Source organism: Pholis gunnellus (genome assembly GCF_910591455.1).
Source record: "Pholis gunnellus genome assembly, chromosome: 9".
Taxonomy (NCBI): domain Eukaryota; kingdom Metazoa; phylum Chordata; class Actinopteri; order Perciformes; family Pholidae; genus Pholis; species Pholis gunnellus.
The window spans coordinates 10,744,601-10,772,087 of NC_136535.1; the positions used below are offsets into that span (position 1 = coordinate 10,744,601).

At 42.5% G+C, this 27,487-nt stretch overlaps 1 protein-coding gene across 1 annotated transcript in view; it reads left to right on the top strand.

Annotated features, from left to right (window-relative positions):
- Positions 1 to 883: 883 nt before the first annotated feature.
- traf4a (tnf receptor-associated factor 4a) overlaps positions 884 to 27,487 on the top strand; it is a 34,889-nt gene continuing 8,285 nt past the window's right edge. Inside the window, exons 1-2 of the mRNA XM_079165875.1 lie at positions 884 to 1,339; positions 25,693 to 25,744. Coding sequence (XP_079022001.1) covers positions 1,197 to 1,339; positions 25,693 to 25,744 — 195 coding nt within the window. The 5' untranslated portion in view covers positions 884 to 1,196. The remainder of the gene's footprint in view (positions 1,340 to 25,692; positions 25,745 to 27,487) is intronic.

Consider the following 27,487-nt stretch of genomic DNA (forward strand, 5'->3'; position numbering starts at 1 on the left):
GTATGATTATAACTATTATTATATATTAGTTACACTGTAGATTAATATGTATTTTCTCCAAATGTATTCATCAAGATTCTTATTCGAAATCACATATTTGCACGAATATAATTTGTGTTTTTTTTGAGGATGTTATTCTTTATTTATTTTATTTTTTTCTGTTGTCTTGTGAGATGATGTAATGATGATGTAATCCAGTGGCAATACAGCAGGTGAGAAAATTAGCTAAATATTTGGATGGGCTCTTTATTTCTACTGTCGTATAATCATGTCCAGTTTTGTTGTGTAACAAAGTATGTCCGGTTTTATTTGTTATAATGTAGAAAGGCAACATTGTAACAATACATGCACTGAGATACATTACATTAGTCGTTGTGTGTGTGTCTGCTCTACCACTAGAGGGCACCTGTCTCCTCTGACGGTACTGTTGGCTTCTGTATCAGATCAATTGGTCATTTCTTTAATATTGATCTGACTGAGATATAAACAACAAAACCTTCCTCACCTCTGACTTTTCTTCTGATTAAGACTATTTAACATGTCTTCATCCTCACAGTGTGTGTGCACTAAATCTACATATTTGCTTGTGCCTGACAAATAAATAAACTAATACATATCAAAACAAAGGCATGGAAAACAAACAATGTATTTCATTAGCAGCCACACAAAAGCTCCAATTGAAGCTCCATAAGGAGAGATGAGGGGGATAAAATGGTGTGAACGGCGTTTCAGCTTCTTGACTCCTCCTGCGTGGAGGAGGAGGCGGGACTCGGTGCACCTAAACAGACGGAGGGGCAATGCATTGTGCTCAGTCTGTCAGTGCTGCATCCACTGAGGAGGAGGAGGAGACGAGGGCCACACATTAACCCCGAGCAGTAAACGTGCAGGGAGAGGGTTTTTCAGGGACCGAGCTGTGATCATCTCTGCAGCGTTTCCTGGACGGTATCGTGTCGCTCTTTTGTGTGCCACCAGTCGCCGGGCTGCAGGAGGGGAACACTGGGGAGGACTCGCCTCTCGAGTCTATCGGCCGCTGGCGGAAGGGACGTGATATGAACCCCTCATCGGCTTGAACAGCAGTGCAGCTAAATAGCCCCGTTTTCAGGGGGGGGGGGGTTCACAGAGGATCAGAGAGGACATTCGTACCTTTTTTAACCTGCAGCTGAAGGCCGAAAAAAATACCCACGGAACCTGTAGCGATGCCCGGGTTTGATTACAAGTTCCTGGAAAAGCCAAAGAGACGGTTCCAGTGTCCGCTCTGCAGCAAGGCGATGCGGGAGCCGGTCCAAGTGTCTACCTGTGGACATCGGTTCTGTGACACCTGTCTGCAAGAATTTCTGAGGTAGGCTACGGCGTGTTTGTTTGTGTTGGATCCACCGCTGTGCAAGCGATACTAGAGACTACACCGCAGTTTCGGTCGAGCGACAGTAAATAAAGGATGTGTAGGTGTGTCCTCCTCAGTCCTCACCTTTCCTCAGCGGGGTTTATCATTCATTTTACTATTTCATGCCGCTGCACAATTATTATGACAGTACATACACGGGGCCTGGTAAACAGCGCCTGCGTTGAACTCCGCTCCTTCTTTAGGCTCAGGTGTGTTTTTCCTTTACCCGGAAAGGTAATGATTTAATGTTGTTATGAGCCACACTTATGTGTCAGCATGAAAACATGACCGAGGAGCTCCTTGTTTTGGATCAGTCATGCAGATGCTTTTGTTAGACAGGTAGAGGATGTTGTCATTGTTCTGCTCAAAGGAGATGGCTTTTGTTGTTGCTACATCCTCCACGAGCAAAGTATTATTTTGTGCTTTTGCAGAATTGACTAATTCAATCTTTATGGTGAAGTGACTTAATAAAGTGTTAATATATTTCCTGTTGTGGTGTCCGACAAAGGGTCCCTGTCTCCCCATCCTGGCTGTGTTTTTGCCCTGAGGGTGGCTGAGTCTGCATGGGGTTGCTGGGTTGAGGATGATTAGGGTTGTTGTTGTGTGTGTGTGTGTGTGTGTGTGTGTGTGTGTGTTGGAGAGTCTGCCCTTAGTCCAGGATTAGACAGATTCCTTCATTGGTGTCAGTCAGGGGGCCACTGAGGGACCTTTCGCTCCGAGGTCAGCAGTCTGATAGACCCTCCCTCCTCCCTCCCCTCACCTCCTCCTCATCTGCTCAACATTGAAGTCTGTGTTTAGACTTTGTAGAAAGAAAGTCTTTGTTTTACTTTTAAGGGGACTGTCCAAAAACAGTAAGCATAAACTAAAAGGAAACCAATAATAACAACAAAAACCACAATTTAGCTGCAACTGATGAACTTGCATCATGAACTTCTAAGACAGTGAGAGAGAATAATTAATATGTTGTGATCTATTAAAAGTAACCCTTTATTGGAGTTTAAAGAAAGCTTAATCGTGTGTTGCATCTCGTTTATCTATAAGCCAAAGATCTTCACTGTTATTTACCTCTTCAGGCAGATTCAGAGGATTCAGCGGGATGATGTGATTTTGTTGGAAAGTGGGTTCTGATTTATTTTGAGCAGTAGACTATCGCTGCTGTTACTAATGCTTATTGTCACTATCCTGCCGATTATTTTCATAATTAATCTATAAATGTTTTGTCAATAACATGTCAGAAAAAAAAAGGTGGATTTGGGATTTTTTGGGGGATTGTGGCCAACAATCCAAAAAAACCCCAAAAGATGTTCAGTCTACAATCACATGAAATAAACCATGATGATTGGAGGGAGTTCCATGAAATGGCTTAACAAAACCCTGAAATATTATGCTGTGTATTTTTGTAAACTGATTATCTTTGGGTTTTGGACTGTTGGTCCGATGAAGGCAATTGAACACGTCACATTGGGCGTCGGGACATTTTATGGACTAAAAGTTGAATCGATGAATTGAGAAAAGACAATGAAAGTCTGAAGATTTGATTGTGAAAGTTGTTTTTGGTTTTCAGTAAGATGCATTTCATTCATGTTGTGAATGAACGTGGATATTCTTTAGTCACACACAGAGCAGCCGTACTGATGTTTTCATACCTAGATGATATAGAAGAGCAGCTCCTTTGCATGAATCATATCAGGGCTTCAGTGATGCGTTGGGAAAGATAAAGAGAGGGAGACAAAACGGAAACGAACAGAGCGGTTTGCTCATTTTTGTTACAGAAACTCTAGTGAGAAGTTAAAGCACTCAAATATACTAAAGTATAGCATTTTAATATTGTTGACGTCAGTGTTGCAGCTCTTAAGTGCTGTGGTTTGTTAGTGTGCTGTGTGAGTAATCGACTCAATCTGACTGGTCTGCACTTTTTATTTCAGTAACAATTATTTATCTGTAACCAGTGCTGAAAAATATCTTAAAATGTCTTCAGTTTTAGTTGATGGCACCCAGAGAGAAACTCTCAACCAAATAAAACGTATTTGTAACCGACAATATACCAGGGAAGAGGAATATGTAATTGAATCGTGAAATATCAACTTCTTATGCTTCTTGTGTCAGAATAACAGTCTGCTAGTTGACAGGAGAGAGGTGGAGACGTGAATGAGTACATGAACCGCTGTGTCATGCTCCTACAGTCGTCAGGAAGCCTCCTCTCGCTCACTAGACAGCAGCAAATTGCATCTTGTTGAAAAGCAGAAACTCAGATGAACAAAGAGAGCAAGGGAGGAACAGTGTTCGCTGCTGATCAATAAGTGTGGCCCGACGCTTTGTCTGCCTCATCTTGCCCGCCTCCGTCTTTGTCCTCCAGTTTACGCTCTTTTCATTCTCCCACAGATTGACTGAATGTAGCAAAAGTTTCCCGATTTATGAGAGTTTTCGTTGAGTAACTCTTTTGCTTCCGTTTGGTCGTGATGCCAGTGCAGATGTGAATGTGATTCTTACCTCTCTGACCTAACAGCTGGTGTAACATCTGTGAGATCTGTAGACCTTTAATGTCTGCAAAAATCTGCCATAAGTTAAAAAATATCACTTTAGATAATAAGGCACCCTTCATAAAGGAGTTATAACTTGTAGCTGAGGGCTGTCCTTCCCAAAGAAACTCTGTTGACCAACACTCTGTAAAACTGAGTTCCTCCATAAATAATCACACAAAAGCACCATGATGATTAAAACATTTATAAATGTGTTATTACCAAATGGAAAGGATGAACCAGTCAATGAGATTTCTCACAACTTTGCAACTCAAAAGTTGTTCTTATAATGGCTGAAAACATACATATAAAGCATTAGTAAATGATTTATTAACTATTGTTAAAGCTTGTAGTTACAACTTATAGACCTTTCACGAGGGGTGCCCAAAAGAAAGTGGTACGTCGTTATCTGAAATCAGATTGTACATCAGATAGTGGGGTTGAGATATCCAAACACATTATTCAGACTTTTGAGATAATCAAAATGTTTTTGCGTCTTGATGTAAAAGATGACATTTCTCTCAGATGTTACTTTAAATAAGAGTTCCTGGTCCACTTCTCAGGTAGAATAAAGCTTAGATAGACATTTCCATCAACAGTAAATTGTATTCCAGCAGTTCTTCCACCTTCACTAGCTCTGACAAACAGAAACAAAGCTGCTCCGTCATCTCTTTAATTAACAAAGTGTGCCAGTTCATGGCCACTTTCAGCTCTCTGGGCTGTCGAGCGCATGCATCTTTTTGTGGGGAGAGTTCAAGTTTATTGAGGCTGACAGACAGTAGTTAGCTAATGCTTTACCCATTGTGCAACTAGGTTGATACTTTTCCTGTAATTATAGAAGGCTGTGTAACATCCAGTCAGGGCTTGCCAGCCGACTCTGCCCTCTTTCACCCTGACAGCTCCGTCGCCGTCTCCGGAGCTCGCTGCTCTGTTGCAACAAAACATGTAAGAATGCTACTGCATGGCATTTCTTCAGTGTTAATCATCCTTCCCCAACAAACATTCCTTAATGTTACCTCATCTGCAACACTTTCAACTCCCCACATTTAGCAATCATAAGCAGTATAAATGCTAAATAATAAATGCTTTGTATCACACTTTAATGTAGTTTTAAGCAGATGTTATTGTATATTAATGTCAATTTCAACAGTTCTAACTTCTCCTACGAAGACATATTTTATATTATTACAACTGTGGTTTATTATATTGTCATTCATCATCTGTTTATACACCAGCCTCCACTTATGGGTGCTTCACCACACGAGGACTTGTTGTTGACTTGTAATTAATAATCACTGATATCTGCTTACAAACACATTTATTTAATGTTCATGTACTGCTTTTCAATGCTAAAGTGTTACCAAATAAAAGGTCCTGTATTTTCACTTCGAAGGTTGTCAAAATAAACCTTCCTGAGAGGCACTCGAGGAAACACAAGAATTGTTTTTACTTTCCCATGTTGTGGGTCAGTGCTGAGAATAGCTGGTGTGTGCCTCGTCTGTGTCCATAGGCATGCTAGCATGTGATGCCAATGGGCTGTGTTTCCGCTTTCAAGGAATGCTTTCAAATACTTCACAGACCCGGAGGCTACCCCAAGTCCAATGGAGAGTCATGGGGCAAAAAGCAGCCCAGCCCTGCAGCCTCACTGCAATCAAATACGAGTCACATGCTTCAACAATTGAGTGTGACCGGGGCAGTCTTTGTTTTAGCAACACTGCCTCTTTAATAAAGGAGAATCGGCACTTAATGGTATGTAACACAATTCCCTTCACTGTGTGGGGGCTAAGTAGCCCTCACACATGCCAGGCCTCATGGCTCATCAGTCCTGGGTCCACTGAGCCACAGTAATGCCATGCAATGTGACAGTAGCGTGCGTCTCTGTGGGGACGATGCAGTGCAGTGCCACGGCCTTGCCATGGGTGTAATTGCTTTGTTCGGCTCGGGAGCTTCTCCTTCCACGCAGTCGTGTAGTGCTGCAACTGCTGACTTAGCCAGAGTCACGAGGAACTACAAAGTGGGCTAATATGAGAAAAATGTTCATGACTCGATTATTCACTGTCCAAACGCCTGGGGGAGTGTTTTTTTTTTTGGGGGGGGGGGATTGGCTGTGATTCATTTTAACTTTGAGACATCATCTGTGTGTAGTGCAGTTATGTATCTCCTCATTGATAGAGGTGATACTCACTCTCCCACGCTTTTATAGTCTGAATGCCCTGATGCACAATCACCAGCAGAAGTACTACAGACTCTTTTACTCTTCTACCATCAGCAGCAGTATGTCTTATTTGAACGTGTGAAGAATTAGCGATACATGATCAGGGAGCTCTTATGAAAGGGTTATATGGTCTAACTAATGGTTCATAAATCAGTCAATCAGGGCTGAAAATAACGCTAGTTTTCACTGTCAACAAATCTGTTGAGCAATTTTCCATTGAATCAAATCAGTTGTTTAGTCTGTTTAGTCCATAAAATGTCAGAAAAAAGTAAACATGCCAATCACAATCTCCCGAAAACACAAAAATGGCCCTTTTCAAATGTCTAGTTTTGTCCAAAAACCAAAGATATTCAATTGACATTGATATAAACAGAGAAAAGCAGAACATGCTCACATTATAGTAGCAACTATCAAATGGTGATGCAAAACAAACAATTTAAACGATTCGATTGTCAAAGTTGTTGCAGTCTATTTAATGCATGTCTATTTAATGCATGTATAAATGTTGTTAATTCATTAAGAAATACTTGTTCCAATAATCCATAAGGTCTGCAGTCACACATGTTAATACATTGTCAGTGTTAGATGAGGAGATTGACACCACTCTCATGTATGTACAGTACATATGCAGTCAGCAGCTGCTGGTTAGCTTAGCTTAGCATAAAGACTAAACAGGAGGAAACAGCTGTCAGATCTAGTTTGTTTATTTTGTGCACAAACCTGTGGTATTAAAAAACACAATTTGCAGAAGTCACTGCTCTGGCAAATGAATAATCCTCGTGAAAACCACAAGCTGAGGGTTTTTTTTTACATTTCAAATATTGTACAGATTAAATGAATGTAATATCTTGATGAGCTTTAGAAGTGCTTTTAGGTGGATTATGTTACTTTCAGAGAGAGCAAGGCTAGCTTTTCACCCCTGTCTCCAGTCTTATATATGTTAATATAACTGCTGGCTGTAGCTTCATATGGACAGTACAAACATGAGAGTGGTATCAATCTTCTCAATTCTTGCCAAGACAGTAAATAACCTCAACGTCTACAGAGCTCAAAGGACACCTGTCCTGCTGGAGGATAAACACTCTAAATACCACAACAGTTATTTAGATTAATAACTGATCTGTAAAGCTTTAGAAGGTGATTTATTAACCATTAAAACCCTTAATAAAGGGTGATTTGTTAGAAAGTAGTACCATAAAAATCAAACGCCAGGCATTTGGCTCCGTCAACATGTGATCATCAAAGTTTTTCTCTCTCCTTTTAAACACATGATGAATCCACTTCTATCCATTGTGCACGCAGCCGTGCAGAGGGATGTATAGAGAGGCACTTTGGGCGTTTTTTAAAGGGCTAAATGGAGCTGTGTGTTGCATTGGTGCCCAATGTTGTGTGTAAGTCTGCCACTTGAGGCAGCTGGGGCTTTGTGTCTCAGTGGGTATCTGTATCTGAATGGGAGCAATGCCATGGATGGCTGATGAATGACTGTGTGTTCATTACCATCCCCGTCCTTCAGTCCCATCACAGAGACATTCACAGTCCCCTGCAGGTGTCCGCAGGCTGCACAGGCATCCTGGGTCCAGATCCGGAGAGTTTAGGGGGGTCTCTGGTGTCCCATCCTGTCTCTGACGACAACGATGGTCAGTGAGCTGCACAGAGAGAGATGTTGTGTTTAGCTCAGTGAAAGCCCTCAGGCCTCCGCTCTGCAGTTTGGGGTCTGTGAATCTTTCTTAGTGGTGTGCACTGAGGCTGCTGTCAGCTGATGAACTTGGGGTGACAGAGCTGGAAACAGCCCAGTAAATTTGAACACATCAGTGCATGGAGGGAGACACTCACTCTGAGAAGAAATATAGCTGGGGAAAGAACAGTCAGTACTCTCTCTATGTACCTACACCTCCATGATGTACCTGTGAAGTTGTGCCGCCCTCTCGTTGCTCTTATTGCAGCGACTGAATGCTCCTGAACTTTACACGTCATCTCACTCATGGACTTTGAAACTAATCGTATAAGAAGTCACTGATCTTTACAGTTTAACATGGATGTTTACTTCCTGCTGCTGCTTACTTCCTGAATTTGAAATGGAGTTTCTGAAGCAAAATATGGACTTTGACTCATGGAGTTTGGTTGAGATCGGCATTATGAAACACACCTGCAGCTAACCGCCATGCGGTTGTTTTCATTGCTGATTTATCTGCCAAATACTGTATTTTATTAATTCACTGTATCTATAATATTCTTTTATCCCAAAACCCAAAGACATTAAGCTTACAATTAACAGACAAAAGACTGTTGAATGATCTACGTTTTTGCTTAAAAAAAATGACCAACATGATTAATCTGTGATCTAAAAAGTTGCTACATTTTGTGTCAGCTCGAGTATGAACAATGATGCACATTAAAGGAGGCACTGCACTCAAGCTGAAAATGAAAGCCTGAGGATGAAATCCAAACAAACAGGAAACGAGTCTAAATCACAGTATTTTATGGGTTAAGGAAATTGATGTTGACATTGGATGGCCAGCAATTTCCCATGTTTAGAAAAGCCCCCCCCCAAAAAAAGAACTCTAACTGCAGCTTTTGACCCACAACGTGGTTTCAATTTACTGAACTCTCACTTTGCGTTAACACCAGAGAAGTTAGATTGTTACAGATAATAATTCACTTTAATGGTAAATGACACGTGAGCCCATATGAAGTTTCTTCACAAGCTCTGATTCTCCTGTAAACTTTCCCACCATGGTTTGTAGTAAAGAAAACTAACAGCGGAACAAGAATTGCTTCGTTGATGGACAAAAGGATATTTGCAGAGGAAACTTCCTTAACTTAATAGCCCTATTCTTGTCAATTCCACACAGATACATTTAAGCTGGCCTGTTTCAGGATAAGGTCATTCGCGGCAAGTCTCCTGGGAGGAAGCAGAGAGGCTTTAGAGATGCAGCTGTGACGATGATATCGCTGAGAGAAAGTGCCATGACCATTTCACACAGCTGCAGAGTTCCAGAAAATATGTTATTGTGAGACTCGTATTTTGACAGCTGTTTGAACGTAAAGAAACGAGGATGAGGCACTTGTGACTCTCCGAGGATGGAGGGGCATTTAAACGTCTTAGGTGGATTTACTCATGGAGTTGTTTCAGCCTCTCGTTGTGACGGGGCGGCTCTTCGTGCGTCGCTTTCAGGTCACATCATCTGTCTGCTGAGAGGGAGTTTATTAGAGACAGCCAGTTCAAGTATAATTCATCGCTTTTGAAAGACCCCTGAAAGTGGCTGCTTTTATTTGAATCACAAGCGAAACAGTTCAGCCAGCTTCAGACAGAAATCCATCCTAAATGCTCCGCCGCGTTCAAGAACTTTAAGCCTCTACTCGACTTCTGCATGACCCCTGACTGTTCGTCCAAATCGAGTGACGACACATCGTGTCTTTTCTGCGCCCCGTGATGGAGAAGGAAAGGCAATTTGTGGTTGACAGAGAGTCTTAAAGTCGTAACTCAACATCCACACACCTGAATCACTCACGGAGAACAACTTCAAATGACTGCAATTAGTTTGACTTCATATTGCATGAAGAGAGCTGAGCTCATCGTCACCAGGTGGTTTGGTTGTTGTGGGGCACAGATCGGAAATATTGTAGCTTTTTTGGAATTTAGCAAAAGACATCTATATTTGGTGATTAGTTTAAACTTTGGGTCTTCAGGATGAGACGAAGGTGATTTACTTAGAAAGGTTTACTAAAACGTTGGCATTATTGTTGTAGCTTTAGCTCTAATGTCTACTGCTTATGATGACACTGTATTCACTAAGTTAGTAGCTGAGCTCTGGGAACATGGCTGCATCGCTAAAAACAAGTTTGACGGGGCAAGAATTAGATTATTAGCAAGATTACCTAAACTACTGTCTTTGGGGGGGGAAAACAACACTACATCAGCAGCAGCAGTGTGAATGCAACTGCCGATAAGAGCCAGTTATAGACATGCCTCAACTTGCCCTCCTCTATAAGAGGTCCTTTAAATGAATCTCACAGCCTTTTGGGGCCAAACGAGGACAGAAAACATTCCAGCTATGCAGCGAAGCACCTTGCCCCTCACACAGCCAGCATGCTGGGACCAAGCCGCCAAACCCAGCCCTGTTGCTGCTGCTGCGTTGCTGCTGGACTGGAGCCAGTTGGCCCATATCGGGGAAGCATGGCCAGTGCTGACACTTGCCTGGGTATGCATGCTATGTGAAACAGCTTAGATAAAGGTATGGTTATCATAACACCAACATGCTCTCTCCGCCTGTTCCCACAAAACCTGCGAGCCTCTCCAGAAGGTTCGTAGCTGTGGTGTTGAAATGCAGGACAAACTGAAAGCATGAGACACATTTTTCAGTTCAAAACCATTTCAGTGCTCAAACCGGCTTCATCTGGGCTCTGCTCCCCATCGTACAAACTGACCCCCCCCCCCCCCCCCCCCCCCCCCGCTTCCCCAATCTGTTTGCGTTGTGCACGGGTCACTGAACCAGCTAGAAAGCTGCACACAGCAGCACACACATGTTCAAGCTCCCACAGAAATTATTCCAGCAGGATGCTTTTTGTTTTTCCTGATTTGCATCAAACATTTGGGCATAACTGAATTTCCAAAACAGGGTGTTCAAGAGTCCGACACCATTAGTTGATTAGTTGATTCAACAGAAACTTAATTGGCAGCTACTTTGAATATCAGTTAACCATTTAAGTCATTTTTTAAAGTCATGATACCAAAACATTCCCTTGTTTCAGCTTCTGAATAGTGAGCTTGCTTCTTTTGGTCTCATATGATAGTTGTATATCTGCGGGCTTGTGGACTGTGACAAAGCTATTTGAAGATGTCACCTTTTGTTATTTCATTTGATGTCTTCTGACATTTTATAGATCAAAGAATTAATTGTTATTTGAGGATTAATTAATAAAATATTACAAAATAATTGTTCGCTCTTCCAACAATTACCGCTCCCACTTATATAGAGAATGGAATCAGGAAATGACTTGCATGAGTCATTTCCAAATTAACTCATGCAAGTCATGAGTTAATTTCTCTTGAATTTGAGTCAAACTGATGATTGTAACAGAAGCAATGTCATGTTAGTATTCTATGAAGTGAAGCTTACACGTACGTGTCCTCCCATCTAGCATAGAGTTAGAAAGGTGCTTGAATGCAGCACATTCCATCACACTGATCCTGCAATATTTCCACTTTATCGCCCATAATGTAAGAAGCTGCTGTGGTGATCTGGCAGAGGTCTCATTTGTATTGGGGGGCTCTCCTCACTATCGGGCAGCCGAGTGACCGCTGCAGTGGTTGCTGAGCTGACAGGCCGGCATGTGAGGAATCTGAGTCTGAGGTCTGAAAGGAGAGCAGCTGGGAGCGGAGCAGAGAGCGCCGGGGAAGTGGGCGTCTCGCTGCCGAGGCACCTGTCCTCAGTGAAAGGCTCCTCTGTAGAGCGGAACAGGTGTCGGCAGAGCAGTTAAGCCCTTCACTTGAAGCGAACACACTCTGAATTATAGTCATTTATCCACAGGGGCCCCGTCGATGTTAAGGTCATTGCCCAGTTGCCCCTCAGCCTTTCCACTTCCTTCCTGCCAAGACTCTTCTACCTTCCTCTCATCAGCATGCGCTGTTTACTGTGGTGGTCCTTTAACCAAACAGCTCAATGACTCTATAAAAACACTAACTCCCTTGTGTTGTGTCTCGCAGCTCATTCTCACATATGTCAACACGTTAATGCTCTGAACCAACTTCTTCCTCCCTCTGCACAAGCCAACTATTGATCCCATGAAAGGGCCGCACAGGAAGTCGCTCTGTCAGGTGCATGTCCAGATGCATCAATCAGTCAACTCGTTCAGGGTGAGGGAGCGCTTGTTTTCTAGACTTTCTCAGCCCCCCCAACCGTGGAAATGGCACAGGATTGGCTGATTGTGGTGGTGGTGGATTAATAAATGGGCACCTTACTTGGCAACTAATTATTGTTTTCATTATCAATTCGTCCGCTGGTGACTTTCATGAGGAATCTGTCAATCGTTTGGTCAATAAAATATCAAAGAAATGGCAAAAGAAATAAATAAAAGACAAACAAATGGCTCCTTTTGTCCAACCAAAACCAAAGTAACCTATCTACTATCACCAATGAAAAAGGAAAGCCAGAAAATACTTCCTGCACAACATAAGTGTAAAGAAGCAAACTGAGTGATGCTCACACTGCCGTTAAAGCGTTGCATAACATTTGACTGACAAAAGATACAAAATTGCATTGTCCTCCTTTGTGATTAATTCTTACGAGGAATGGGTGACATCTCTATTTGTTGCTAATTCCTCTTTTTGTTTTCTTCTTTGCTCCCCCTCTGCTCTCTCATGCGCTGATTGAAAAATCTTGTCATTTATCTCATTGTTGCTCCCAGCAACAGGGGCAGGTTGAAGAATTCATGCTAGACGAACAATGCAGCTGAGGCGTTTTGAAACAAAGGAGGCGATTTGACGTCAGCACCTCGCCCCACTGAACAAAGACATTGCATCCACAAAGCAGAGAAGTGGACAACTGCAGGCGGCGCAGCTCTGAGGTGGCTCACAGTCAGTCAGAGGAGGGCATGTACAGCCCGGGGGTGGTTTTCTGTATCGCTTTAATCTACTGTACATGCAGGCCTGCTCTCCACAGCATGCCTGAGATTACAACAGCTGATACGAGGAGCAGTGATTGTTTGTTTTTTGTGAATTAGTGCATGTGTCTGTGTGTTCTCACTGTCTGCAAACTGCTCTCTCACACACACACACACACACACCCTAAAAAGCCCTCACCTTCCCTCCCAGTTACCATGGACACAATAGCACAGGACCTAAAATTGTCACTGCCACTGATGTGCACACCTCAGAGGCCTGAATTAGCTTTTTCCAAATCAGGAAAAGGAGCTTTTCTGCTAGCAATTCAAGAGGAATGCAAATTAGTCCAAAGTAGGAATTCACATTATATAACACCGTTCTCTTTTTGGACATCTGAGAGGGAAGTGAGCCGTCAATTTGACTCGTTTTTGAAGGTGAGCAGCGTCGAGCGAGAAAGACGAGGTTGAGAGGAACCCAAGTGACTCATGACACATCAGACTCGTGGCTGTGCTTCCCGCACTCGGCTGTGATAACGGTGGATCACAGTGACGCAGGTCACAGACTTTGACAAGGGGAAATCCAAATAATTATCCCATCTCCATTTAGTCTTCAGTTCACTGTGACCTGGTAAAGTTCAAGTGATGCAAAAACCAATGTGCTTATCAGTTTCACAACTTCTAAAACAATCAATGAGTCATTGTGTCGACACATAAAAACATTTCCTGTCTTTACTCATAAGGGTTCTGTACGATTGGACTCCTCCACCTTTAGCTAATGAATGTGTCACAGAGGGCATTGCACATATTTCTTCTTCTGCTTGTGGGCTCGGACTAAAATAACTCCCACAGTAAAGCTGATAATGGTTTACTCACACCTGCTATCTCACGCACGCAAAGCAGGTCGGCTCGAGAGGTGTGTTTGTTTGAGTTCTTATGAATGACGGGACAGAAAAGGCCGCTGGTTAGTAACTGCAGACCTGCTCTTTCTGTTGTTACCAGCGGTTCGATAGTTTGTGTTCAAAGATCCAACCACTAAAAATAAACAACGGTGGATAGTTGCAAACAAAAGTCAAATGTAACAGTAAAATGAATTTGCAAAAGACAATGCGTTTCCGCAGAGGTGCACACAGATTTGATGTTTTCGTCTGTCTGCAGCTTTTGTCTCTTTAGCGGACGTTTAAGTCACATGCTTCAGGTACGACATGATGTGTATGTCATCATCGCACCTTGTCGCATTTTGTGTTTGTCGATGCACCAACTTTCCACTTTTGAAATGCAAATTGAAAATGTTCATTTAACAGCGTAAAATAGATGCATGCAAACTCAGAACTTTTTGAGCATCTAGCAAGCAAGAATAATTTTGTGTGGCGGATTGAATCAAGTAAGTTGTAGGCACGATTGCAGATTGAGTTACATTTCCTTTTCCGGTGCACGAGGTGAACGGGTGCAGGTTAATTAAAAGATCTGTTGTCCTACTGGTTGGAGGGATTATCTGCACTGCCCACCTGCTGCTGTTGGTGGCCATGCAGAAATGAGGAGAGAAAAATCTGCCTTCCTGGAGCTGATATAAGTTATCGTGGTCTGTTTTGATGAAGTTTGGTTGCAGATATTGTGTTGTTTTCCCTTTTTAGCATGTTTACAACTGACTTGTGCTCCACATATTTTCAAAGAAGCGACAATCACTGTGCAATAAAAGAATAGTTTTAATTGAAGTTTGATGAGAGAAGTGCCTCTCTGAGGCTCCTTCCCCAGAGGCATGCAGCAGATCAGCATGCAATGAAAACAACTGTCGTCTTTGTCTGCTGTGGGGGTTTTGGCATTGAGCGCAGACTCCATAAAACGAATGAGGTGAAGTTCTTATATGAATTGCTATAAAACTTGATTCATGGTAAACACATGCAAAACTCATCCTTTTCCTCCTCTGGTGCCATGAGCTCATGTGTCTAAAGGTGCTGCTAAATCGTGAAACTTTACCTCAAAGTGGCCTCTGATTGATGCCTTTCCTCTGGTGGCCAACAGCAGGGTAAGTTCTCTTTAAAGAGAAACTGTCCCTCTTGGCCTCTGGGCTGCGTGAAACAGATCTTGGTGGTTTTGAAACTCGTAAAACAAACCCCACAGAGAGCACCAGGAGGTCGTTACGCAGGAATAATGAGCCGTTCGAACCAGCTAACAAGCCATTGGCATATTCCTCTTCATTCTTCCACAGGAGTTAAGACCGTCTTGACAAAAAAGGCATTTTGGCAGTTAATTCACACTGAAATCTACACTGCTTAATTTAGGAAAGGGCTTGCAATTTATCCCACTATGGGATGACTTCACACACGGCGTCTTAATTGGTTAAAGGAGCATGAAACCTTTGGATGTTAAATCCTTTTTTAAATTTAAATGGCTTTTTAACACAAACGCCTTGTGGGATTTTGTGTCGGGATAGATTTTCTTTTCTTTATCTTTATTACAGCGAGGGAGGAAGTAGAAAGACTCCATTAAAGCTCAATCCTGTCTTGACTGATGGAGTTTTCATAATTGCACCTCCACTCTGGATGCTTGAACAAAATCTTTCCTGGTATTTAAATCCAGGTCAGGACATATTTATCTGCTACTATCCTAATTAATCAAAGAAAGTGTGATTGAAGGGAAATAGTTTATGATACTGAATAGTTTATCCCTCTATTTACAGGGCATTAACCTCTTCACTATCAACCAGATCAATACGGCCTCCATATCTGTCATCTAAATATAAAGCTATAACATTACAGCTAGCAGCCCGTTAGCATTAAGATTGGAAACGGGTTTTTGTATGGATTAAACAAACAAGATATAAAGTGGGGATTTTGTTACCTTTGGTACGTGCAGGCTAGCTGGTTTCCCCTTTATCCCAGTGTTTATGCTAAGCTAATTAAGCTGGACGGTTGTGGGCTGTAGCTCTCTGCAAGAAAGGGAGTAAGCAGGTTTTCAAAATTGTCCAGCTGTGTCTTTAAGTTTTAATAAACAACTTTAAGAAATTACCCCAAACTGAACACCTGCACATTGGCGAGTTTCTGTTTTCTGAATGACACCTTTTAAGGCTCTTACTGAAGCATTCACATAGGCTTCTGATTGAAAATGCATGTTCAGCTTATGGCCCGTAGCGCACGGCCGCTTCCACAGTTAATCTGTATTAGTGCAGCGATTTAATGCTGCGCTTCTTGTGACGCCAATAGCTGAATCATTAATGTCGTTTTTGAAGGAAAGATTAGGCGACTGTGACTAGTGCTGTTTCTCCAGCGCCATATGCATACAGTTGGCAGGAAACTCTCCCTTTTAATAGGCCAGGCAATGCCTTGGCAATCTCAGAGCCCCTCCGTCCAGTGCAGGCATTCCACAGGATTAGCTAGGCAGCGTCGCAGCTCCTCGAAGCCAGCCGCCATCGCTGCAGATCGCCCTTTTAAGCAGAAATCTGTCCTCTGAAGCTGAGCTAAAATTAGACCAGCCATCTGTGATTAAAACAGCTAAAATTCACACGTGTCTGGAGTAATTTATAGCATGTAACTGCTTCCATTTGGTCTGAGTTGGTGAATAACAGTTGATCACTCTTTTTCGCTAATGTGTGACAGTGGGTAGTAAAATGGAGAGTGGGGTTTTTCGCACGTGCTGCAACCTTGCAAGTGCTTTTAGCACTTTTTCACAGACCAGTAGGTCCTTCCCACATGTGCGACATGTTAAAGCTCAGGACTTTCATTGATCTCCAGGCGCAATCCTCCACCCGCTCTGCCCCTCCACAAACCGCCCTTCAACCAGATCAAACGCATACGTAAATCTCCTTTCAAGCCCTCCTTTCCTTTCATGTACGCAGTGCAGGCCTTCGTGCATGTGGGTACAGCTCTGTTATGGTGGTCTTTTTTCCTTTTCTTTTTGCAGCGTGGGTGAGGGTGACTGCAGTGCATTGCATGCATGAGCTCAGCTCCCGATACAATTGATGGTACAGACTTCTCCCTCAACCCCCCACCGCCACCATTCTGCACCCAGATCAGCAGCAGTTAATGAGAGTGGATTGATTTTCCTGTACCTCCTGCATTCAGCGTTTAATATAGGGGATGAAATCAACCAGGAAAACAAAAGATCCTTCAACATTCTATCACATTTGCGGTTTTATTTATTTGATTGCCTGCCAATGAAACGGCATAACTGAGACTGAAATCCATGTATTGTGTCAAGCAGTTCCTTTGACAGGGTGGTAAAGTAATTGCTCCACATTTCAACAAATGTTCTTTTCTGCCAAGCTACAGCTAGCGTAGTTTAGCACACAGATTTAAATCAGCTAGCCTTGCTTTATTTAAAGCTCCTCCTCTAGTACCTCCAAATCTCACTAATTAATAAGTGATATTGTTTGTTTAATCTGTATAAAAACCTTCATATAAAGTCAGGCTAGCTGTTTCTGCCTGTTTCCAGTCTTTTGCTAAGCTAAGTGTACACACTTAAGAGTGATCAATCACCTCATCTAACTCCCTGCAAAACAGCAAATAATTGATTCCGCAAAATGTCAAGCTACGCCTCCTAATTCATAATATCTTAGGTGCGAGTTAAGAGCAAGTCCTACAGAACTTAGGTTGCTATAAATTCATAAAGTCAACAGAAACAAACTAAGAAGAGCTGGATTAGCATTTCATGTTATAACCATCCCCTCTGATAAAGACTCCATGTCACAGCCCGATCACACTGATGGAAGGAGACAGTGCGAGGGGATTATAAATACTTCTAAGCGCTGTCTCCCCTCCTCACACACTTAAGGATGGATTAAGGCATCTCGCAGGCTTGCGCTCAGCCTGCAGATGGCTGCTCCTCCTCCCTCTGACCCTCCCTCCATCCATTCATCCAGACCTCCTTCCTTCCTCTCGCTCTGTCTTTGTAGCCAGCTTGTCCTCTGGCAGGTGGCTCCTTCCTTTTACGCTTTGCTTTCATGGCATGGTGTTTACTAAGATGCACCTCTGGCAGTTCGATGAGTCATCGTATTCAATGCTCACACATTCAAGCCTGATTTTGCCTCTCCAGCTTCTCGGAGCTACTTTTTGTAATCACTCAAGCAAAATATTTCCGTCCAGGAAATGTAGGTCTGAACATACTGTATTAAAACAATGATAAATACGCTCTACCAAGCCCTTATGTGTGTGGTAACCTTATAATCAATGGCTAATTCATTCTGTGGTAGCAGGATTAAAATAAAACTAGATAGAATTTATCCTGAAGGGAAATTGTTGTTCAGCAGTTGCAGTACAAAGTAAGACTGCAAATATACAAAATATAGACAATAAAGATTATCAATTAGGTACAAAAACTAAATGTAAACAATGGCAGAAATGTAAACAGACAAAAATTCTATATAAAAGTTAAAATCCAAAATCTGGTTGTTTGGGATTTTCACTATCTCTTCAACAGTCTCTTGCCATTTGGGGTAAAAAAAATTGGACAAGCCCAAAAATGTTGCTGTCGGGTTGAAATGTAAATAATAATATTATAAAATGGGTCCTTAAACAACACAGTATGCTTTCAGAGTACTCTTTATCTGCTGCCGGTGCCACTGCAAAGTTGACATTTCAGAAAAACAAACTGAGAATTTGTTAACCTTTGGACGCTCTGTAGCTGTGTGAACTTGCTCACAGATGGCTTGTGCTCACAAATGTCAGCACGGTGAGGTGAACTGCAAGGAGAAATGAATATCATTACATAAGCGATGACGGCATGAGCTAGCATGGCCTCAGGTGTCCGAACCGTCAGGATCTACTGTTTGTAAAAATATCTCTGCATAGTGATATTATGCAGAGGAAACAAAAGCATCAACATTGCTTTCCTGTGTTCACGTTTTGTAGTTAGTGTAAGTGTAGCTCATAATAAAACCATCCTTTTTAATGTTTTTTCCTACTTGGTCCACATTTGGTCCCAGTGAGTGTGTTACATGGGGTGCTGGAGATGAAGCCAGGGAAAGAGGCCAGACATCCTCCCACACACACACACACACACACACACACACACACACACAAACACACTCGTAGTAGTACCTTTCTTCCACTTGCATCATTTTTTTTCCTGCTTTGGCAAAGCAACACACTAAAATAATAGTATAAGTCTGGATAAGGTAGAATAAAATAGAGATTTCTAGCTGCACTTTAAAGTTCAGCACTGCTTGATTTATATGAATAGGTGTAATCACCATTGGAAGCGGTTCGATTTTCCGCCTGTCTTTTTAGGGTTGTCTAACACAGAGTCAGATGTAATTTATTTCTGTCTTGTTGATGGCCATGACCTGCAGACTGTCAGCCATTGTTACTTCATATGAAACAGCTGCCAGTGGCTGTTAGTGACCAGCAGAGGAAGTCGAATGGGATTTTACAGGTGTCATATTGTGGACAGGCTTCTACTAAACTCAACAAACATGTTCCCTGAAATCCTGAATCCTGAAATCTTACTGTACTTACAAATATTGTGTTTACACAAGACAGTTCATTTAATAATGTATCCCTGTTCTTCTGTGCTTTTTGCAGAATTCATAAGATGATTAAAGCCTTGTGTTTCACTCAAATTTACTGACTATGTGACGGCTCCATTAAGGATAGCTCTGTTAGACGCTGGTGAAATACTTAATCACACTGGCTGGACTGATATTCATCCGAATCTGTGTTTGGTGAAATATGGTCAGTAATTAATGACAACATTTTTACTTTACAAAGTAAAGACAAAGCAGATTGGAAAAAGATTAAGCACACAGATGACCTCTATAAATATGAGTAAAATTGCAGGAGGACAGCAGGTTATACCAGTCCCATGAAACAGAAAAGAGGATTTACAGTAAGTATTCACTGTTTCACTGGCTGAAAAGCTTTGCTGGGTGCTGAAAAAGACGTCTCTTATCATGCTAGATGCTTGTATCTCTGTTGCTTTGTTTTGTCTGACTAACAGTCAAAAACAGACGCAGCTTTAATTGTGTATCTTTCTCACGATTATTTTCATTAACGATTAATCTGCTGATTAGCTTCAACATGAATTAATTAATCGTAAGGCCGATGTAACATCAGAACACTTTTGTGAAAAATGCTTTTCCTGGAGACAAAAATTACGTCATCAGTTGTCTTGTTTGGTCTAACCAAGAGTCCAACCACCCAACATTGTTTTACTTCTTAAATGATTAATTGATTATCAACATAATTTGACTAATTAACGTAATTTCAGCTCCTCTCAAAAAATTGGTTAATAATAGTTCTTTTTCTGCAGCATAAGCATGAATTAGTAACCCACAGTTATCAAACATTTTGAAGATTTTAACATTTGATATTTGGACGAGATGGCTGAGCTTTGTGTCATGCAGCGCTGCCTTCCTATTAGACGTGGCGGAGAAGAACGTCTCCACAAATTTCGGAGGGTTTATACACAATATAATCTCTAGCAAACCACAGGTATGGACAGCTTATCTCGTGGGTATTAAATCCCACACAAGAAGCTGTCACAGCACCACTCTCTGTGGATGTCCCACACAGAAAGCCTGAGAAGGAGCCGTCGATCCACCTGTGGGCGGGTGTGTCATCGCACTCTGTGAAAGTAGGCGCTTCTCCTCCCATTTCAGACAAACAAGAGCCAAATCAGGCGTGGGCGAAAGGAGCGCTGCGCTCGCATTGTATCAGGTTCCACCAGTGGAAACGCCACCCGGCCTCAGCCCCCGTCACTCGACCTCGTTTAGGGGCCACTTTAGTCAGCACAGACTGCTCAAGTTAATCCAGCAAGAGGATGAGAGGAAGAGCTTCTGCAGGCCGAACAACTTCTGCAGCTTTAAAGTCCAGGTATAGTGAGATCAAGTTGTTCCAAGGATGGATTGTCAGTTGGCCCACACATACTGGCAAAGTGAACTATACAGAATGATGATATTATGCTAAATAATTGTTGGCCTCCACTGAATATACACTATTGTTCCAAATTGCCTGAGCAACAGAAACTCACAGACAGATCCACACTTTTCATTTGGAAGAAATTACAGCACATTGTGGGTTGTGGTGAGACAGCTCCAGAGACAGCTGGGAAAACATCAAAATAATCTATTAAATCTGTGGAAAAAACATTTTGCTTTCCCTTCGTGAAGTTTCCGTAATTAAAGTAGCAGTAGCCGTCCAAAGTCACACATCATACATCATTTTATGTCAGTGCAAAACTGCTGACTCTGACTATATGCCAGTTTAATTAGTCTACTTTCAGTATACTATGAGTATTAGGACAGAGGGCAGAGGATAGTATAGTGTGGTATTGGTGGACAGTAAATATGAAGCTGCAGCCAGCAGGGGCTTAGCTTAGCTTACCATAAAGGCTGGAAACGGAGGGAAACAGCTAGCCTGGCTCCGTCCAAAGGAAACTTAATCAGCCTAGCAGCACCTCTAAACCTCACTAATCTTGAAGTTGTTGATGAATTTGTTTGTCAGGTAGAGTCAAACATAGGGCTGCAACTAATGATTGAGAAAAAAATAGATTTGTAAATATTTTTTTCCAAATTTTCCAGGCAACTGTCCAAAACCCATAAATATTAAGTTGACTATAAATGTCAGGCAAGGGAAAGCATTTAAGAAGCTGGAAGCAACACTTTTTTTTGATACATTTCACTTTGAAACATTTTCAGTGAAAGAAATCCGCTTTCCAAAACTCCAAGATGATACATGGCAGAATATCAGTCACGCTGTAATGTCTCTATATTATCGGAACTCATTATTGTTCAAATTCAGAGGCTCAGAAGAAAGAAGTCATGACTGTACACAGTCTTAAACACACAAGCTGAAAACCAGATGGATTTGGGGGGATTATAGGAACTCTATCTGAGATAAAACTAGATTCCTGTTTTCTCTTTAACTTCCTGAGAGGAGAATCGGGGAGTCTAGTTTCTGCTGTGAGATCGAGTGCCCAAACAGAGGGCTCTGGTGGAATTTAAGGTGGTTTTGTTTGTCTATATTAATGTTAATCCATGGTATAACTTGAAAAGGCAAAAAGGGTTTAGCACGGGGATGAACATAAAAGCCGGTAGTGAGCTCCAGCAGGAGATAAGCGGGCAGTTCAGTCGAGGGTCCTCGATGCTATCTGAGAAAATACCTCATGTGACAGAGGTCTGTTTAGAGTGTTAATGTGCCACAGACTTGTCCTCTCCAAAGGCCTCGCGCTTTTGATTTAGTTTGTCTAGCGTGTCTCGACAGCCCTGCCCTCTACAATGGCAAACATAGCAAGGTTTGATTAGGAGTCTCTCTGTTAGTTAATAAAGAACAGTTTTCAAGGTTACTGTCACCAACGATGCTCTCTCTGTGTGGCCTGCAGACTGGTCGCTGTCGCTTGAAAAATAAACCCTCCGCTCTGCACCGGTGAGATTAAACCTGAGGGATTTGTACTTCTCACCGTCTGCCTGTCAGGAGCCGTGCGCAGAGTGACGAAGCATGTTGTGACGGCTGTCCTCGTGGTATCGCCTGGATGAATGGAAGGCTGTTTAATCTCCGCCTGAAAAGAAGACTTCAGCGGGGGCAAAAAAAAGAGGGGAGAAGGATTTAGGGTCCAAGACATTGATGGGTTTGACTAGTGGGTGTATTTCACCTGCAGAGGGGGTGAATGCTAACACAAAGTGATAATGCGCGTGCCATTGTCTGACGGTGAATTTGAGGTGATTTAAACATGGTCGTCTCCGCAGCGGAGCAGCTGTAGAGCCTCTGCTGCTCTCGCAGACAGAGGGAGGCGATGAAATTTTAATGAGGTGATTGTATTATACTGTCTGCTGTCCGGTCTTAAGCTGCTCGCTCCCCTGTGACATCCCAACATGACGCTGAAACACTTGTTTATCGCCCTCTCACCCTGGATTTTCACTGACGAGGGTGTGAACTGTGGTCAGAGACAAACACTTGTGGGAAACTTGATTTAAAAGAGGCTGGCTGTTTGTGAGGTGTAAGTTCCCACTCGCAAGGATGTGCACAGAGGAGTTTTCCCTTTGGGCTTTGTGTGACAGTTATGTTTATCCTTTAATGACTGCATTAGGGCTGCTAACGATTATGCCTATACCGATAAAGCTCTCTGCTATTTCTACGAATAATCTAGGGCCCGTGGTGACATCTTCAGATTTCTTGTTTTCTCTGACCAACGGACGAAAACCCCAAAATATTTGTACCACATAAAAGAGCAAATTGCCACATTTGAGAAGCGGGGATCAGCATTTTTGGCATTGTTTACCCAATGAATAACCTATAGAGTGAATTAATCATCAACATTATTTTCTGTTGTTCAGCTAATGTTTTAATCAACTAATTGTTTCTTGAACGATTCAATCGAAGTTGGCTCTGCGTCAAATGTGTGATTAGAGTAGAAAAAAGATGAGTCAGTCAATCTATTGGCTGGTCTACAGCAAAACAAATTGTAAACAATTCTGATAAGCTGCACAACGTTTCAGCAAGCAACTGACGAGCGAAAGACTTAAGTGTCTACAGCATGCTAACAGCCCTGTGATGGTGTACTTTATGCTAAATGCTAACATGCTGATGTTAAGCTTCTGTTTACCATGTTCACCATCTTGGGTAAGGCAAACATGGGCTGATATAAAGCCACTGGTATGGCTAAAAATGCTAAGCATTCATTGGACTCATGCAGCTTTTTTGAGTATTTATTCTAATCATTGTGAAGCCCTATTTGTGATATTCAGAATTTTGGTCATGCTGCTTTCCGGTCTCTTCTACAAAGCCCTCAGTAGTCAGAGAAGATGGATGTAATGGAACTAGAGCTGCGTTACACATCGGCCCAACCTTTCACTGCTAATGTGCTGTCACAAAGCGGCAGAGAGTTTGACTCACGAGCGGCCAAGAGAGTCGAGCGGCATTATCAGCAGTGGGGCCCGAACACATGAATGTGTGGCTGCGGGAGCTTCTCTGCGACCATGGGAGGAATTATCCTGACAGTCTGTGACTTGGCTCTTTTCGCCTGTCTGCCTCTCTGTGTGTCAGATACGGGGCCCGAGCTGGACGGGGCCTCTGGCTGTCCCCTGTCCGGAGCTGAGAGCCTGTCGCTTCCTATCTCCTTTCGCTGTGTGATCGTGGTGCTCTCTAAACTCCACAGTTGCGGATGATTCCTCGGTGATGGCGATGAGTACTGTAAATGATTTCACACTACACGTGAGATGCTGACTGGGCTCTCCTAGCCTCTAATCGATTGACCCTCTTTTACAGTCCTCTGTGGCTTGTTAATTGGACTCCAGCTCTCATGCTGACACAGTGACCCTAATGGAGGAGAATTACTGCTGTCTCGTCATGCATTAACCTCCCTCCTCCACCCCCCCTTTTCATCAACCCTCCCTCTCAGGCCTAACCTCTGCTCCCCCCCGTCAGCACGCTCCCTCGTTTCATAGCAGCTGGGTAGACGGGACGGAGTGCACTCCCGTCCTGTCACATGTCGCTGTGCCTCTGGGAGCCGGGGTCAGGTGACACTGCAGCCAACCATATTAAAGCAAAAGCACCAAGAGACAAACACTGACTGTTTGCACACTGTTGTCCCTTAATTAGTTTTAACATAATGTAGGCATGGCCAGGGTTACAAGAGGCCTCTTTGCACAGGAGGTCAGATCAAGCTTCAAGGCTAGTGACTTTTGAACAAAAGCACATTTTTGTGCATTTCTGTTGTCTGCAGCCTGAGTAGATTTAATGGGGGAAAACAAAACAAACATTTAACAGGTTTGGGCTGCAGATAAAGATTTTTATTCCTTATCAACCAATTTAAGCAATAAATCGTTTGGTCGATAAAGTGTCAAAATGCCTTTTTACGGGTTCCCACAATCACAAAGTGGCAACATAAAATCTCTAAAACCCAAAGGTGTTTAGTTTACTATCACGTAACGCATAAAAAGAGCAGCAAATCGGAAAAGCTGGAACTAATGAATACTGAAATGAATGAACAGTTTATCAAAATAGTAGACTTGGAAATGAAGACTGTGAGAGCACTTCTGCTCCAGAAACAGCAGGAGCGCTCGAGACAGTCACGACCCAGCGGACATCTCAAGAGATCCGCCACCAATTGCCTTTTCTGTGTTTCTTTAAGTAACCTTTGTTTGTCTGGATGGTTGCAAGCTTAGATTCTGTGTAGCAGCTCCCCCCTAGTGGCTGCTGCCTCCATTATTTACAAGTGTGAATATTTCATGATGACATCAGGGTAGGGATGTCCTAATGAGCCGTGGCACTCGTTCATCTGGCCCTTAAAACAGGCCGGTGAGGGCTCCGCTGTGGCGCCGCAAAAACTGAGTGGGGGCCTGAAATAAAGTCTTCCTTTGAGGTAAACTGCTGGAGGACAGAAATTAGGAAAAGAACAAAAAAAACTCCTCTTACTCTCGCACAAGCAAATCAGCAAATCGTCTGTTTTTCCTGAGGAAAAGCCTTGGGCATGAAGGCAAGGCTTACACTGCTTTACTCTCAGGAAAACAGAAGCCTGTTGAAACTAGCTCATTATTGTCTAGACTGTATAGCAAGGGCAAAAATTAAACACTCACTCAAAGCTGAGAGAGAATCTATACAAGTAGGTGGGAAGTCATCATTTCTGTATGTATTATAAATAAAGCGATCAGGCTCCAAATTGAAGTTTTGTCCTCTGCTGTAATAACAATCTGTCGGCCGTTTCCTCTTGAGGGGGAGAGGATGAAAGAGTCAATGTTATTGAAGCCAGAAGCTCAAAGATCTGACTTTATTGTGCAGTGTGTGGATGAGAGTGTGTCTTTTTACGTCCTACAGAGTGATGAGTCAGAGAGCTTCTCATATTAAGTGTATGAAGAGACAGAATCCATCTAAAAGCAATGCTGCGCTGCTCTTACAGACTGTCAAAGAAGGTGCTTTTACGCTGAAAGGGATTTTAAAAATGGCTGATCATCCTCGTTGAGATGCTTGCAAACAGTTTTGTCTGCAGTCATCTTTTATTTGGAGTGATTCCAATAATAACAAAGATCTTCTGTTGTTTTGTTGCAGTGAGGGTGTCTTCAAGTGTCCGGAGGACCAGCTACCGTTGGACTATGCCAAGGTATGATCATCACTGTCACAACACACTTTTGTTCTTCTCAAATATGATAATAGTAACACTATGAACATAAGACTCTACAAGCATCTTGTGACACAGTGGTGCTTTGAGCTGTGGGACGATGCTAATAGGCTGATGTTAAGCAGGTACAATGTTTACCATGATCACCCATTTAGCTTAGTATTTTAGCATGCTAACATTTGCCAGTTGGCACGAAACACAAAAGTATAGCCGAGGCTGGTAGGAACGATATTACTTTCCCAGCTATTTGGTCATAAATAAAAGTATTGGGAAAATTGAAATGTTGACCCAGTGACATGAACGTTTGCACCAAATTGAATGGCAATCCATCCAGTCCAAACCACAAAACACAGCCTCATGGTGGCAATATAGGAAAGGTCAGTGGATTACCAGAGTCATTAGGATTAACCCTCTGAGGATCATAAATATCTGTAGAAAATGCAATAGTAATCCATCCAGTAGTTGTAGAGAGATATTTCAGTCTGCACCAAAAAAGTGGACTGACTGACAGACCGACCTTTCCATCCCTGTCGCTATTTTATTTATGTTTTAATTTATTTGACCGGGACAATACATGTAGGCATTGTTACGTTTAAGTAAAGTGCAACAGATGCAATGTATGTAGAACTTCAGGCCCTAGCTCATTTGCGGACCTTGTCCCTAGTTAAGGCTTTTAAGAAATAAAAACACATAATACAACATCATACATTCCAACCATATTATATATGCTGCTATGTGTATGTGTGCATGTAGGTATTTTCCCTAATTCATGACTGTGTGTGTGTGTAAGTGTGTGTGTGTGTGTGTGTGTGTGTGTGTGTGTGTGTGCATGCAGCCAGCATGGATAAAAAAAAAAGAAAGAAAAATCTTTAACCCAGAGTCACATTACAGTGGGAAAGAAGTGCGTTCAGTTGATCCAACCATTAACTTTTCCCCCTAAAATAAATCTCTCCCAGAAGAAAAGAAAAGTGTATCTAAATTTCAACTCTTTGTTTTTTAAAGGCGGTTAATCAAACTGTGCCAGAGGGGGAACAAAGATCGTGAATAACAAGTATTCAGAGTCAGAGTATGTCTCCCTCACAAGTGATATCCCCGTTGTAAAGTGAGAGAGTGAAACAAAAGAGCTTAATTCTGAACTATGCATGAGAGACTTAAAACCCAACGAACAGTTTATGGTCATCCCTGTGTCTGAGCCGCTTTTGGCATCGATTTGAAAGAAGTCCTCTCTATGTAATTCTCCCATGCAGTTAGTTAGCATTAGCCTGAATTAGCCGTCGAGCCATTAACGCGGAGCTGCAGCAGCGCAGGTCTGCATGCTGTGCTGAGAGCGACGAAAGCGCCTGTAATAGCAGGGACTCCCCACGGGAAGGATGTGCTCATGGCGCACCTGTCAGACATTGTTATTTACCAAGGCTCCCAGTCGCCTGCAAATTACCCCGTCTTGGTGGTCTACTGTCAGGGTAGCGCTCACTGCAAACTGTCCTTTTAAAAAACATGCACAAACACAACCTCGCTCCAACAGAACAAGAGCGTTGCAGTCATTAAAGGATTGTGCTGCAGCTGCTGTAGTGGTAGTAGTAATAGTAGTTGTAGTATGTGACTAACAATTGCTAAACCAGACAGAATAAACCCCCTAGTTGGAGCTCCAAAGAGCTTAACCCCCTCCTGATCTGCCTGGGACTAAGTTATTAAAAGGTCATTATTGCCGTCTCCCTACAGATTCTA